The 17,112-nt window shown below is 43.0% G+C and overlaps 1 protein-coding gene across 2 annotated transcripts in view; it reads left to right on the forward strand.

Annotated features, from left to right (window-relative positions):
* The first annotated feature begins 15,303 nt into the window (after nt 1–15,303).
* zgc:153039 (uncharacterized protein LOC767698 homolog) overlaps nt 15,304–17,112 on the forward strand; it is a 77,012-nt gene continuing 75,203 nt past the window's right edge. For both annotated transcript variants that reach the window (XM_049467140.1, XM_049467141.1), the window contains exon 1: nt 15,304–15,939. In XM_049467140.1, coding sequence (XP_049323097.1) covers nt 15,720–15,939 — 220 coding nt within the window. In that variant the 5' untranslated portion in view covers nt 15,304–15,719. The remainder of the gene's footprint in view (nt 15,940–17,112) is intronic.

Raw genomic sequence — 17,112 nt, forward strand, 5'->3', positions numbered from 1 at the left:
TGCGCCTTATGTGTGAAAGTAGACTAGAAAATAGACAGTTATTGATAGTGCGCCTTCTAATCCAGAACCTTAAAATATGGTATGTTAATTTAATACTTTTAGAAAACTGCTCATTAATTTACTAAGCTGAATATTATTAGAATGTTATTTATTTGTTTTATTCTTTAGATACAGTATTTCTCAATTGTAATCTTTGTTTGGATCCGTGTTTTTGAATTCTGTTGCTATATCAAACATATTTTACTCATCATCAGGCTGTAAAACTAAAGTGCTGTGTCTGAAGTTGCTGAGATTCTGGGAGCACGTTGAGGGCCAGTCACGGCAAGTCAGAGAGGGAACTGATACAGATTTTTTTTGTGTTTTATTGTGCACTGTCTGAATGGAGGAACAGGTTTTCTCAGTTACCCTCTGCAAACTTATTAAGTTATTATTTCGATGATGAATTTTAATTACACTGTGAGCGTCACCCAGAGCAAAACTGGGGTGGGTTTCCCAAAAGCTATGGCACACTAAGCACTTTGTTAAGTAGTACTTTTTTTATTTATTTATTGTGCCCAGTTGTTATGCTGAAAGTACTTCTTCAAGTGAATTCAAAACACCATTTTAAACACCAGATATTATTTTTTCCACAGATTTTATATTATTTTATTTTATACCATATTATATTATATTTTTTATAAAAAAAAACAATTCTTAATTTTTATTCTTTTTTCTCCTCAATTGATAAGGCCAATTACCCAATCCACTCATTAGGACTCCCCCCATCACTAGTGATGCCCCAAAACCAGGAATATGAACTGCTGCTGATGCAGTATTGCCAAGTAGCTTCACAGCGCTCTCGAAAGAAAACGTGCAGTGACTCGGTGCTGATACATCAGCTCACAGACGCCTCGTGCTGATCGACATCACCCTAAGAGTAATGAGGGGATGGAGAGCGCCATCTACCCACCCAGAGAGGGCAAGGACCATTGTTCTCTGTCAGGGCTCTGGCAGCTGATGGCAAGCTGCATGACCGGGATTCAAACCAGTGATCTCTCAATCACTGTGGCAGCGCATAGCAAGCTGGACCACTTGGAGCTCATTTAACATATATTATATTATATTATATTATATTATATTATATATTATTATACAGTAATTATATCACTTTTCTGTAGCTTGTAGTCTAATTGGGCACTTTTTGAACCAATTAACCAAATAATTTAACCCCACATCAAACACACACATAAATCATTCAAATCCAGATGGGCGTTTATAGAGCTCTTGACATCAATGCTGCACTTCAGTGATCTATAGCAAAACTTCACAATGCAACTCAAGGTCTCTTTCTTTTTGTCTCCTGGTTAGCTCCAGCAGAAACGGGCATCAGTTTGTTCTTCTCTGAGGGTCTTGATGCTCGCCATCAGCTCAGCCAAAAGCAAATCAATCCTGGACTGCCAGACCTCCATCCTGCAGCGCCTAGAGCACAATGTGCAAAACCACCTGCGCATAATCAAAAACCTGAAGATTCAGGTCTGTATCTCTGGGTGGAGCTTACTGTAGTTTCTGTGAGACACAACACTAAAAAAAGTATTAACATGCAAAATACAATAGTGATAACACTCATCTCAACAATCAAGAGCAAAGAACATTCAAACCTATTGTGTTCAGAAGTCTTTTAAAGGTCTAGAAGAATCTAAGAGGTTTTAAACAGGTTTTAGAGACCTGAGAAACTTTTTAATTGTGTTATTCTGGCTTCCTGGGGCCACCAATGTAAATGTACAAAGAATGTCGGATAAATATTTTTACACAGTCTGAAAAATGCCTGCTGTATTTCACCATTATCACTCTCAATCCTCTTATTGTAGAATGGGCGGGCCTAAAAGTGGGTCAGGTTTGTGACAGTTAGCCAATCACAGCACAAACATGGCTTTGCCATCTCTGAGCAACCTCACGATCTAAAGCTATACCTAAACCTGGAAAGCAAAAGCTGAGATTAAACTTAAACCTGGAAAGTCAATGCTAAAGCAAAATCTAAAAACTTAAAGCTAGACCTCAAAAACTAAAGCTAGAGCTGAAAAGTCAAAAGCTAAAGCTTAACCTAAAGCTAAACCTGGATAGTAAAAGCTAAAGTTAAACATGAAAAGCTTAACCTGGAAAGTCAAAAGCTAAAGCTAAACGTAAAGCTAACCCTGGGAAGTCAAAGCTAAAGTTAAACATGAAAAGCTAAACCTGGAAAGTCAAAGCTAAAGCTAAACCTGGAAAGCTAAAGCTAGGTCTGGAAAGCCAAACCTAATCATTAAAAGCAAAAGATTATCATGTAAAGCCAAAGTTAAACCTAAAACTAAACCTGGAGATCTAAAGCTAGACCTAGAAAGCTAAAGCTAGACCTGGAAAACTAAAGATAAATCTACACCTGGAAAGCTATACTTAAACCTGGAAAGTCAAACCTAAATCTAAAGTCAAACTGGAGAACTAAAGCTAAAGCTGAAGAGCTAAAGTCAAACATAGAAAGCCAAAGCTAAAGCTAAACCTGGAAAACCAAAGCTGAATCTAAAGCTAAACCTGGAAAGCTAAAGCCAAGCGTGGAAGGCCAAAGCTAAAGCTAAACCTAGAGAGCTAAAGCTAAACATGGGGAGCTCAAGCCAAAGCTAAACCTGAAAAGCTAAAGCTAGCTCTGGAAAGCCAAAGCTAAATCTAAAAACAAACATGGAGCACTAATGCCAAACCTAAACCTAGAGAGCTAAAGCCAAACATAGTAAGCCAAAGCTAAAGCTAAACCTGGAAAACCAAAGCTAAAGCTTGGGAGCTAAAGCCAAATCTAAATCTGAAAAGATAAAGCTAGACCTGGAAAGCCAAAGCTAAACCTAAAGCTAAACATGGAGAGCTAAAGCCAAACCTGATTTTGTTTGTAAAGCCAAAACCTAGTTCGTAGATGATGAAGGGCTGTCAGTCATACACAATAATTAAAAAATTAAAACCACGCCCACGCTGTTCTCAGAGAGATTAGAATAGAGCAGATTTGGGATTTTTAAGGAGTGTTTGGGTAACACTTTACAATAAAATTACATCAATAACAGTACATATGACAGTAATAGCAACAGCATTATTAATCATTAGTAAATTTTAATGCTTAACAATGTTATAAATTATAATAATTTGACACATTAGTTAAAAATGTTGCAATGTCTAATAATGTCTTAACTAATGTCAATTAATTATTAGTTGAGACATACTGCGTTAAGTACTGTTAATTACTGTGCGCTTTTTTCCCAACGTTTTTATTATATTTATGCTTAATTAAACTTTGCTGTACACTTCTCCCTTTACTGTAAACATCTCTCTCATTTCTCTTGCTCTGCAGGGAGAAGCTGCATGTGAAGACGATGTCCGTACAGGCCGACCAACGGACAGTTTAACCCAGACTCTTAAGCTATACGGACAGCTACTGCGAGGCCCACTGGAGCTCCTCCTGCTGGAGTTTTCACACACATGCTCACAACATACATGAACAGCTTGAAAAGTAGGCTTTGGAACAAAGGTCCAAAAAAAAATGTAAAAAGTTCATTATTCCAGTTGGGATTATCTTGGGACTTCCTGGTGGAAGAGATACGGGTACCAGAACAGCAGAGACCTTGGAGTTATCAAAATACACTGATTAAAACACAATCGGGAGGTTTCTCAAAGTTGGGATTAATGGAAGTGCTGCATTTTGACATGTTTATTTCCACCTGGATTGGCACATGTTGTTGTTCTTCTTCTTCGCTCCCTGGAAAAGTCTACAGCCTGAATTACCAACCAAACTCAACGTTACTCTGATTGTTGTAATCCTTCATGATAAGGATGATCTGCAGGATTTTCCAGATGTTACAGATGTTTGGAAGTTTGCTGTAATTAGTCTCCTACTGTGGTACTTCCTGATTCATCAAATGATTGAAGCTTTGAAAGAGTCTCCAAACCACAACTTGTATCTTTTGCTACACTACATTGAAAGAGCATCAGCAGGACAATAAAGAAATAAAATGTAGGCAATCAGAAAGGCTAGACCCCGCATGCCGATTCAGGGGTGATCATAACTGGGTTTTTGTGAAGTGAAAGCATGAGTGGAAAGGCTATCTGCAAAAATGTTCAGAAGTGGTCTTGTGGGGCAAGAAGAGGTCAAGATATTGGTGGGGTTATGTAACCAGGGGAGGCACAGCAGGTTGTTTTTTAGCAGTTGGCACTTGTCAGCACAGGGCACTTGGGTTCAAGTTTCTCTCTGTGTGGAGTTTCCATGTTCTCTCTGTGTCTGTGGAAAAGAGCAGCAGAGATTTTCTATGAAATTCAAAGTTACAAAACCAATGGGGATCTTTCAGAAGATAGAAAGAGAAAGAAGGATTGAAAGCAGTTGCTAACCAAACTCAACTGCATTTTATCTGTTGTAGTCCTCAATGATGATGATGATCTCCATGATTTTCCAGGCATGTTTGGAACTTTTCCATAATTATTTTCGTACTGTGCTGCTTTCCAAATCACCAAATGATCAAAGAGATGAAAGAGTTACCATATTCTATACATTGGAAAAGCATCTCAAAGACAATAAATAATGAAGCAATGAGGGTGGCTTAGTGGTTAGTATGATTGACTGTCAGCATTGGGGTCTTGGGTTCTAGTCCTTATCCTTTCCATGTGCTCACTTTATCTGTAAAAAAGACCAGCAGAGTTTTGAGAACAATGAAGGATTGTAAGCAATTGCCAACCAAACTCAAGAGTACCCAACAGTGTAGGCATGTTTGGAAATTATAATTCTACCACATTTAATCTCCTAATATGGTGCTTTCTGAATCACCAAATGATCAAAACTAGGGAAGAGTCTCCAACCATTGACTTTTTTGGTGATAGAACTTGGTCACCATCTTTTCTACATTAGAAGAGAATCAGTAGGACAGTAAAGAAAGACCAATGATGACAAATGAGGGCAATCACGAAAGCCTTAATTTGGAAAATTCTATGGAAAAGACCACTAGAATTTTGAGAAGAGAGGATTGTAAGTAATTGCCAACCAAATTCAAGAGATTGTTTTAGTAGTCTAATCGCCATGATCTTCCAGGCATGTTTGGAATTCATAATTCTACCATAGTAAGTCTCTTGTTGTGATGCTTTCTAACTCACCAAATTATCAAAACTTTGGAAGAGTCTTTAACCATTGATTTGGTTGTGGTGGTAGAACCTGGTCTTTTCTACACTAAAAGAGCATCAGTAGGGCAGTAAAGAATGACCAATGATGACAAATGAAGGCACTCATAAACGCCAGACCCTGCAGGCTGGTTTTTACTAAATCAATGGGGTCCTTTCAGAAGCTAGAGAAAAAAGAAGGGCTGTAAGCAATTGCTAACCAAACTCAACTGTGATTGTTGCAGTGTTGTAGTCTCTATGATGTTCCAGACATGTTTGGAATTTTGATTCTCCCACCATGGACTTGGTTGTGGTAGTAGAACTTGCTCACCATTTTCTCTATATTGTAAAATCATCAGCAGGACAGTAAAGAATGCAGCCAATCATGAAAGCTTGAACCCACAGGCTGTTTCAAATAGTTGTAAAAGCATCAGGGTTCCTTTAGAAGATGGAACAGAGAGGAGGGGAGGTACAATAGGTTGGTGGTCAGCATGTTTGCCTGTCAGTACTGGGGTCTTAGGTTAAAGTCTGTATGTGGCCGGACTTTCCATGTTCTCCCCATGTCTGCATCAAAGAGCAGCAGAGATCGGCCTTAAAATTAAATTTAAAAATACTTTCTTTCTGAAGATACAGAGAGAAAGAAAGATTGTAAGCAATTTCTAACTGAACTCAAGAGTACTCAACAGTGATTGTCGTAGATTTGTAATCTCCATGATTTTCCAGGCATGTTTGGAATTCATATTTCTACCACAATTAGTCGCCTACTCTGATGCTTCCACAAGTTACCAAATTATAAAGTCTTTGGAAGAGTCTCCAACCCTTGACTTAGTTGTGTTGGTAGAACCTAGTCACCATCTTCTCTATACTGGAAGAGCATCAGAAGGACAATAAAGAATGATGAAGAATGATGATGAATGAAGGCAATCCGAAAAGTCAGACCCCACAGGCTGATTAAAGGGGTGATCATAACGGCAGCTACAGGACACATAATGTGATGCAGATATCACATTTATCACGGTTCATAGAAAATACAAAGAAGCTAGAAACTAAAACTTGTAATTGTGGTAATAGTAATAGTATGTGGGTTCATGTGGGGAGGAAGGACAATTGACAAATGTATAGCAGGGTTGTGCCTTAAAGATTTAAAGACGTATAAATCTCTGGGGAGGGAGGCACAGTGTATTGTGGTTTGCATGTTTGCCTATCATCACTGGGGTCCTGAGTTTCAAGTCCCTATATGGGTAAAGTTTCCATGTTCTTCATGTGTCTGCATGGGTTTAAAAATGGATTTCTCTAAACTCTAAACTGCCCTAACGTGTTTAAAGATCAGGAATGTATGTGAATTTATTGTACATATACTTGTATATCTAGAGATAGATTTCTCCTATATCTTTTTATGTAGTTCTGGAAAGTATGTTGTGTGAGGTTTTGCTGCAGGAAAAAACATATGGTGCTAGAAATTATAAGGAATAATACAAAAAGAATATAAGCTAAGTTGCTAAATGAGTATTATCAGTATTAAATGCAGTCATAGGCTTTTGGTGCATAATGGTTTTATATTATTAAAATAAATAATTGCAGACTTTTGAATGGTTGTGTTTGTGCTTTGCTTTTTGTCATTAGATGATTGTATTTAATAATTCATCATTTATAGGCTAAGCAATAACTTCATTCAGATATGAGGTAATGGAGGGAAACATTAATAAATAATAGAAAAATAATACACACACTAACCTAGTGCTCAATCTGGCAATTGAGCTCAATGCAAAACTATATATCAGCTATTCCTACTCTTTGTGAGACATCAGTCACATTCTATGGGATATCATTTATTTATATAAGTTAAAAATGGGTTTGTGTGTGTCACCGGGGAAAAGGACGCACACCAAATGACAAAAGAAACTTTTTTCCGGGTATTTTATTCTGATTTCGTTGAAATATAAAACAATAAAAATAAAAGTAATACACTGTAAAACCCCAACTTAGAACACAGTACAGTATTTGGTAGTGGCACTAATTACAGAAAATAGATAAATAACATTAATACCACATTAATACCATTAACAGAGCTCTTTTAATATTTGTTTTTAAGCTCACCTCGATTTACTCAGCTTTACTCAACAAGATTTGAGCATTTCTTTAAGAGAACTTGGATAAACAGCTTCTGTAACCCAGAAAAATACAAGGCTTGACCACGAGGAGCACACTACCCCACAGAAACAATGCCATCTGCCCGCATCTGGTTGTGATTCATTCAAAATACATGTTTAGAAAGGCAAAATAGGCATCTACTACTGTTATAGGCCAACTAAACCTTATATTGTTCAGTATTTCCTGATTTTTACCTCTTATTTCATTAGGATGGCTCTGGATGGATCCTAAAATGGAACACCACCATACACTGCAGCTTGAGCTTCCTTCTCTACCGTGCTCTTAGCTCCTCCCTTTCCTCTCTCAGGGTGACAACACTTCTGATTGTGTTTCTTAAAGTTACAGACACACATTTTAAAGGTGTATACTCAATTCACCACCTGGCTACATGTGGAATTAAATATGTTTCAATGGAATAACTTAAGTTTCTATGGAATAGAATGGAATTATGTTATACATTTAGTAAATATGGGATATAATGGGATGTAGTATTATATCATTTACAGTAAGATTCTATAAAAGAAAAAGTGTGTCCATGCAATATAATGGGTGTATTTGGGACAGAATATGTTTTAATGTCACAGATTTCAAGTTTATAAGTGATAGAATGGATTTAAATTATGGGATTAGGTTTCCGTGTATATATAAGGTTTCTACTGGATGCTGGAATTATATGGGGGTGGATGAATAAACATTGCATTAGAATATAGCATTGTTTAGGTAGTCCAGAGAATTCATTCACAGAACTTAACACGGTTAGCTGGTTATGTTAGCTTATGTTGGCGTAAACCCAAAAATCACCATCAGGGTCCTTAGATATTCTATAGATAGCCAGCAGGCCCAGGCTTGAAAACTGTACTGATATGGGAGAGTGAAGGAATGAAAGGAAAAGCAAGCTGTTACATAGTCAATATATGTCTAGTATTATATGTACTATATGTATTTTGCTTGTAGTATAACTTTAGCAAACTCCACTGAATTGTGTTGCTTAATATGGTGAAATAAAATCATGTGCTGCTCCTTTAATTACGTCTTTAATCTTTATACAACCTACTGTATTACTATCTACAGCCAATGGAATCATGTAGAAAGAAAACACCATGACCAGCCAATATAAATATAATATAAATATAAATCTTAATAGTTCAAGGTTTTATTCATGTAAAACTTATATTTAATATATCCACCCCTTTACAAGACCCACAGGAACCAGATCAGCAATATCATGCACTTCACCTGTCAGTGGTCTTAATGTTGTGGCTGGTTATATAACTTGCCTGTGTTTTTTGGATAGTTTAGGATTGGGCATGTTGTCTGTTTTGCTTGTAATGATTAATTCATATTGATTTATAAACACAGGTCTTACTTAACGGCATCTCTTGGTCAAATACAGACCATCAAAATTATCATTTTAAAAAAGGCATTAGAATTGTGTTCAAAATTATAAAAAAAACACATTTAGATGTTCTAATGTGGAGTTTTTACATATTTTTTCAGGATCTATCGTTTCTAGACTCTTAATTCACTGTTCTCTAGAAGCCTTGTAGACTCTCTCCCCCTAGTGGATCAGATAAAGTGGTACTTTCTATTTTAATTACTGAGAAAAATACTAACTATAATTTTTTTTTTTTCATTTTTTTGCAGCACTATATGGTGATTTTTACAGATACTCGAAGCATTTTGGCGATAATAATTTGTATTTATGATCAAAGTGTACTAATAACACTTTCTGCCTTTAGTTTTCAGAGACGGCTTTGAGAAGTAGGGCTGTTTAAAGCTATGAATATTTCAAATACATTAATTATTAGAAGGAATTGCTGCTTACCTGCTGCTTATCTAAGTACAGGTGTGAGCTTTGCTTGTGATTGTTTTACACCCTCTTGGCTAAAAGGTTAATGATGGAGAGCACACCAGATAAAAAAAACAAGGTAAGGATGCCTATGATGTATGTTTCAGGCTTATGTGTGTTTTCTTATCTTCACTTCTATTTCTTAAGATTATACACAGTAAATGTCTATAATGTTGTTTAAATGTGGTGATGTCGAATCTGATGTGCTCTCCCTCCTTAGTATTTCATTTACTATCTGTAGGAGCCGTCTGTACCAGGCCCCCACCTTTTCCCTTCCAAAACTTGCCACCGGAAGTGTGCTGCTGAGGGATGAGAGGACCATTTGAGCAAAGCTATCCATTCACTTCCATTCATTTCGGGGTGTCTTTGAACCAATAATAAATGTATTGTGGCGTGGAAGAGGAAGGAGGACTCTTCTAGGTCCCCTTAACCCACCCAAAACATACCCCCATAATGCCCCGCTGGCCCCGGATTACCATACCCCGCCCCCACAGGCACACTAGAAGCTGGCACACACACACACACAGACGCCACATAGCCCCCCCCCTTAAGGGTCAGCTGTCCCGGCGACCCCACAAACCCAACAAGAACCCCATGAACAACAAAACTTTTTTTTTTTTTTTTTTTTACAATCAGTCACACACAAAGTCCTCCAGGCGGGCGGGCGGCCTTCTCACCCGTGGCTGCCTTGAGTGTCCAGGCAAAGCGGCACCCGCCAGCGGCTCCGCAGAGCCAGAGTCCGGGCCAGGTTCGGGATCAGGTCCGATAGGCCCCGCCCCACCGCCCACCGTGTCCAACAGATTAGAACGGTAAGGGGCCAACTGATCGCGGTGCACAATCATTCTGCGTCTGCCCCACCGGATCCTGTACACCACCTCCCCAAGCCTGGACAGCACCAAGCACGGGCCCACCCATGCCGACTGAAGCTTCGGGCACAGTCCCTTCTTACGCTGAGGGTTGTACAGCCAAACCCTCGCCCCCACAGATAAAGGCTCCCCAAAGCGTTTCTGCTTCCGTCCGGCAGCAGACTGGTTCGAGCGCGCGAGCCCGTGCGCTAAATCCAGTGAGGAAAGAAGATGCGGAACGAAAGTGGGCGCGTCCTTAGCGTGCTCGCCCCCATCAGGAGGCGCCCCGAAAGCCAGAGCCACCGGCGTCCTCAGCTCACGACCAAACATAAGCAGGGCCGGCGTGAATCCTGTCGTCTCCTGCACGGCCGAGCGGCAGGCCAGCAGCACGACCGGTAGATGTTTGTCCCAGTCACGCTGGCCTTTGCTCGACACCATGGCCAACTGCGCTGCCAGCGTGCGGTTAAACCGCTCCACCAGCCCGTCACTCTGCGGATGAAGGGGCGTCGTCCTGGTCTTATGTATGCCCAAGATGCGGCAGACCTCCGCCATGACCTCCGACTCGAAGTTCCTCCCCTGGTCGCTATGCAGCTCCTCCGGAACCCCGAATCTGCAGAAGAACTCCCGCACCAGGACGTCTGCAGTAGTGACCGCCCCTTGGTCCGGCACCGCGTAGGCCTCCGGCCACTTCGTAAAATAGTCCATCGCCACTAAGACATAGCGGTTCCCAGAGTCCGTCACCGGGAAGGGGCCCAACACATCCACGGCCACCCGCTCCATCGGGCCGCCGCACTGGTAGGGGTGAAGTGGGGCGCAGGGCCTTTCTTGGCGGCGCACACGTCACAACAGTGCACGAAGAGCTCCACATCAGCCCTGCACCCAGGCCAATAGAAGCATTGTCGCAGGCGCTTCAGGGTTTTGGTAACGCCAAAGTGTCCAGCCCCAGGCGACCCATGGACTCCCCGTAGGACCGAATTACAGTGCTTACAGTCAATGGCCGCACACGGCCGGAGAGACAAAGCGTCCGCGTTACCATGGCTACGGCCCGGTCGGTGCACAACCTCGAAGCTAAACTCCTGGAGTCTAGATATCCAGCGCACAAGCTGGCCCTCGGGCTCGCGGAAACGCATGAGCCACTGTAGCGAGGCGTGGTCGGTGCGCAGCAGAAATGGGACCCCATACACATACGGTCGGAAATGCTTAAGGCTCTCGACCACCGCGAGTAGCTCCCGGCGCGTTACGCAATAGTTACGCTCCGCCTTGTCCAGGCGGCGGCTATAGTACGCTATTACGCGCTCTGAGCCATCCTGAACCTGTGACAGGACCGCTCCGAGGCCACGGTCGCTCGCATCAGTATCCACAATGAAACTCTCCGACATATTCGGATACGCCAGAACTGGAGCATTGCATAGACAGCTTTTTAGCTCCTCGAACGCACGCTCCGCCTCGTCAGACCAACGGAATGTCACACCCGGTCTAGTTAAATTGTGAAGCGGCGCCGCCATGTCCGCGAACCCCCTGATAAACCGCCTGTAATACGATGCGAGCCCCACAAAACTACGAACCATTTTCGCGTTACGTGGGACAGGCCAGTCACGGACAGCCTCCGTCTTTTTAGGGTCGGTTTCCACACCAGCACCGCTCACTACATGGCCCAGAAAATTCACGCGCTGCCTCAGCAGGTTACACTTCGCCGGGTTGAGCTTCAGGTTAGCCGCCTGAATCGCGCCGAGCACCACCTCGAGGTGAGAGAGCGCGGAGTCGAAGTCGGTCCCGTGCGCCATGACGTCATCCAGGTAAACAACGCAGCACGAACGCGGGATCCCGCTTAACACGCGCTCCATAAGACGCTCGAAAGTAGCCGGCGAGTTACACAACCCAAACGGGAGCACCGTGAAATGCCATAGAGCCGAGCCGAGCGAGAAAGCGGTTTTCTCCCTATCCCCTTCAGCTAGGGGCACCTGCCAATACCCGCTCCTCAAATCTAGCGAGCTGAACCAGGCTGAGCCCGATAGCTGATCTAGCGTATCGTCGATCCTGGGAAGCGGATAAGAGTCGAGCTTCGTGACGGCGTTAAGTCGGCGATAATCAACGCAAAAACGCCAGTTCCCGTCCTTCTTTTTTGCAAGGACCACCGGGGCCGACCACGGGCTGCTCGAAGGCTCAATAACGCCCGCACTCGCCATATCACGGACTAACTGCTCAGCCGCTACGCGTTTCGCTAATGCCAGACGGTGCGGTCTCAGCCTGATGGGCTGGGCGTCACCTGTGTTTATAGAATGAAACGCAAGGCTAGTCCTAGTACACTCACGCTCAGACACAGCGAAGCTAGCTCGAAAACGCTCAATCGGGTCACGTAAGCGCAGTTGTTGGGGCTCTGATAAGCCCACACAACTGCGCTCCAGCATCTCTTCTATCGGATCGATAATCAACCCCGCATCTAACGGACCCTCGAACATAACGTGCACCGAATCACACGCACCCCCCCCCAGCGGCTCACTTACCCCGCACTCGTCATGTTCCTCTACGGGGAGTCCAGTCACCAGAACCGAGCCCCGTGCACAATCAATAACGGCTCCAACGCGTGCGAGCAGGTCCTTGCCCAGAATGCACGGATCATTGATGTGCCCAACCCAGAACTCCTGCTGAAAGGGGCCCTTGCCAACATCAATTGTCAGCTCCATTAATCCCAGGAGAGCGATAGGATCTCCGGTGACTGAAGAGAGCGCGATGCGCCGGCTGTAGTCCACCACAAACTCGCCTGCCACACTCCTCGCGAGCTCAGGCTTTATCAGCGAGACTGACGAGCCCGTGTCCACCAGCGCGTCCACCGTCACTCCATTCAGCGTGCACTTCAGAAAATAGCCGCCGGGTCCGACAGCTCCGTGATCAGGTTCCGAGGGTAAGCCTAGAATCCCTGGGGCCACCGTAACCCTCACTTGGTGGTCCCGGCTCCGTTTCCCGGCCGGCCGCACTGCGCTCGCTTGTGGCCACGCCCCCCGCAATGCCAGCACTCCAGTTGCGCCTCAGGCCGGCTCCGCCTCCATCTTGGTGGATCATGGGCTCCGGGCGACGCCCCCCACTGCCGTCATAGAATGACAGGCGGGGATGAGCCGTCAAGCTCGCCGTCAGCGCGCCGTCCACTCTGGGAGCTGGCGCCACCGACTCCACGCCATCCGCTCCGCGAGCCGGCGCTGGCGTCACCGTGCCGTCCACTCTGGGAGCCGGCGCCGCCGTCCTCGCGCCATCCGTTCCGCGGGCTCGACCTTCGGACAGCCTGCTGGCGCCCTCCGGTCTGGGTCCACTCCGCCGGTGAGTCTTGCCCCTCGTCAGCAGCTCCATATCATCCAGCAGGGCCACTTCTGACACCAAATGTGGCGTGGAAGAGAAAGGAGGACTCGGGAGAGTCATTGCAAGTACTCAACAGCTCTTTATTAACAGGCTTGCCACTCACTTATAGCCTTTAACAAGGCTAGGAGAGCGAAACACAACTGCCACCACAGCGCAAACAGCCCTGAGGCCACCAACCCAGCTACCCCACACAAAGATGGTAGGTCCCCTTAACCCACCCAAAACATACCCCCATAATGCCCCGCTGGCCCCGGATTACCATACCCCGCCCCCACAGGCACACTAGAAGCTGGCACACACACACACACACACACAGACGCCACAGTATTTCCAAGTCGTTTTCGATTATGACGCGGCCCATGTTCTTTTTTACAAAGAACGGATTTTCTGCCATTTGAGCCATAAGATTAATAATCTGTTCATTTTTAAATCAAAGATTAAAATACTCGTTTTTCTGGAATGGCACTTTCGTGTTTTTTTTTCCTTCATTGCAGTAATTGCATAAAATCGTGTATGTGTGTGTGTGTTATATATATATATATATACACACACACACACACATACATATACACGATTAAAAAACACGAAAGTGCCATTCCAGAAAAACGAGTATTTTAATCTTTGTTTTAAAAATATCTAAAGTCAGGGCTTTTCTAACGTTTTCATTCAGTTACTTCTGTTTAAGAGCGGCATATAGGCAGGACTAACTACAGTAGCACATACATGTTTTTAAACTGTTAATATAGTATTTTGTAAAATACTTATACACATTCAGCTTCATCGCTGTTCAGAAGCTTAAATCGCGCTACGTTCAACCCGTAGCACCGCGGTTTCCGCCTTCTTTTGACAGATCTGTTAAGGTGATTGGCAGCAGTAAAAAATGATGGACAGCTTGGTCTGTCTGAGGATTGGCTTAATAAAAAGTGATTGACAACGAAAGTGTAGTATCTGATTGGCTGCAGTCGAAAATGATTGACACATGCTCCGCCGTTTAGCCACGCCCACTGGGGCTCCGGTCTGCAGCATTACATAGATGGGGGATGGCTTGGTCCAGTTAATATATACTGTCAATGGTCTGTACCGATTGGATAGTGAAGTCACATGATCCGACAGCACCAATGAGGCACATTTGTGCAGGTCAGCGACAAAAAACACAAAAAGTATAAATAGTCAGTTAAACTAACCTAGTGAAAACAGGGGTGCAACCAAAATCAATGGCATCCTTCATTCCGTACCAAAATTTAACTTCTATTGAATTAAAGCCAGGTTTAAATAAATAAATAAATAAATACATGGTAAATGGAATGCAATCTATGTTTGTTTTCCTCAAAATGTAAAGGGGAATACTGGAAACACTGGATTTTCCTGCAATAACTGTTTTAACTGTTTTGTTTGACAATAGTGGAACCTTTGGTGCTAAAAGGTAGTTTAAATAACCACATAAAAGGGATTTTCCATTAAGAAGGCAAAGAAACCTTTAAACATTCAATACTTCTTTAATTTGTATAACCATTTAAGTCAAGAGGGCAAGAGGCTTTTATTGCTTAGTGGCTTTAATTAACACAAAATCTAGATCTCAGAAAATTAGAATATCATTAATAAAGTTACTTTATTTCAGTAATTCAGTTCAGTTAAATAGAGTGATCTATTTTAAGCATTTGTTTATTTTATTGTTAATAATAAAAAAAATCAGTGTCTCCGAAAATGTTTATATTATATAAAGAGCAATTGGTACTTTTAGCAGTGTGGGCAGTGTGCCAAGTCCTGCTGGAAAATGAAATCCGGTGGAGGAATGGAGAGACGCACAGTCCAAGCTGCTTGAGGTCAAGTGTGAAGTAGTTGATAGTTAATTTTTTTTTATATATATAAAAATGAATCAAAACGCATTTCCAGCATATGAACTACATTTCCCAGCAGCATTGCGTAAAGGGACTTTTATCTTGGCACAAAAAGTCATATGACTTGCCACAAACTCCAACACACACCGGCTGGTTTGGAGCTGCTGAGCTAGAAAATAAAGGAACTGAAAATCAGTGCAGGAGTTTAAGGAGGGTCTGCAGGGTGGAGAGAAGAGCAGAAGGCGGGTTTAATAGTCAGTTTTTGAGCTTTAACTGTTTAAAAGAGTTTCAGTGTTCAGTGCGGCTGGTTTACTGTGTGGTTTTGTGTTTGAGTTTGTGCTGTGAGGGGAAATATCTGGAATCTTCAGTCTGGGAGAGAGAAGAATGGAGTTTAGATAGACTCACACTTTCACTTTCAGCTTCTCCTGCTGTTTCAGGACCGCAGGACTACAGGACTGCTTTAGTACAGGACTGCTTCTGTCTGGCAGGACTTCAGGACGGGGTTGGAGACCCCTGGACCTCTAACCAGACCCTCAGTCCAGTACAGTAATAATGAGTGAGCGGACGCCTCTCCTCCACTACCGGCTCTCCGCCAGCGTCAATGAGTCCGGCGAGCATCACTCTGAGGCCGGGCAGGACGCGCTGGATCAGCCGCCGAGCCTGGCCCGCCGGAAGTCCACCCCCAGCCAGCCCCCGAAACTCACCACCTTCTTCGGCGTGGTGATCCCCACCTTACTGTCCATGTTCAGCGTCGTGGTGTTTCTGCGGATAGGTCAGTGTGTGTGTGTGTGTGTGTGTGTGTGTGTGTGTGTGTGTGTGTGTGTGTGTGTGTGTGTGTGTGTGTGTGTGTGTGTGTGTGTGTGTGTGTTGTTTGTTTCTGTGTTTAACTTGGCTGTTTAAGTGTGTTTAACTAATTTAAACAAAGCATTTTGCTATCTAAAATAGTGGAAAGTGGGCAGGGTGGGTTCCAGGTGGGCTTCACAAGGGGTATGGACCTGCTGTTGTTAAGTTTTTGAACCAAATACGTTCCCACAGCTTAATAGGTCTTCCCCACAACTTAATTTGTATGTTAGTTTACGTATGTAACAGTGAACTGTGTTTTTTAGCCAGTCACCCTTCAATAACCAATCAGTGCTTCATAAGCTGTGTGAGGGAAATCAAAATAAATCAATAAAGCAAAATAGAATATAGAAAATGTGGTCATGTATATCACCAGGGGTGTCCAAACTTTTTTTGTTGGGGGCCAGAAGGAGAAATATATTTGAATTCACGGGCCAAAGAATCTGTAATAAAACAAATAATGAAATATACCACTTTAAATAATACGTTTTCCTAAATATTATTTCATTTACACACCATTTTACTTGACTTACTATCTTTATCTTTGACAGTGTTATGTAAACTAAGATTTTTCAATTTGATGTTTATGTTTTCATGATGTCTCTTAATAATAAACTCCTTCATTTCGGCAACTTTTAGACTCTTTGGCCCGTTTTTCTGCGCTAAAACTGTGCACCCTCTCCGCTTTTAGACTCTTTGGCACGTTTTCAGTGCTAGGAATGCGCACTCTCTCCGCTTTTACTCTTTGGACGTTTTTTTTTTCGCTAGAAATGTGCACCGTCTCTGCTTTTAGATTCTTTGGCCCGTTTTTCTGCGCTACAACTGAACATTCTCTCCGCTTTTAGACTCTTTGGCCCATTTCTGACACCTAGCGTTCAAACTTTGAATCTCACATTATAAAAACCTGCTAAACAGCGGGCCAACTTTCCTTCTATTTCTAAAATACCTCGCTCCAAAAAAGGAAACGGGCCGCAAATGGCCCGCGGGCCGTAGTTTGGACACCCCTGATATAGACGATAGAGTTTAACAACTTTTTTTGCCATTTTCAGCTAAATATTTTAGTTGCAAAATATGTGGTGCATCTCATTGCCCTGATGTTCACAGA

The sequence above is a fragment of the Astyanax mexicanus genome, chromosome 18 (assembly GCF_023375975.1).
Source record: "Astyanax mexicanus isolate ESR-SI-001 chromosome 18, AstMex3_surface, whole genome shotgun sequence".
NCBI classification, from domain to species: domain Eukaryota; kingdom Metazoa; phylum Chordata; class Actinopteri; order Characiformes; family Acestrorhamphidae; genus Astyanax; species Astyanax mexicanus.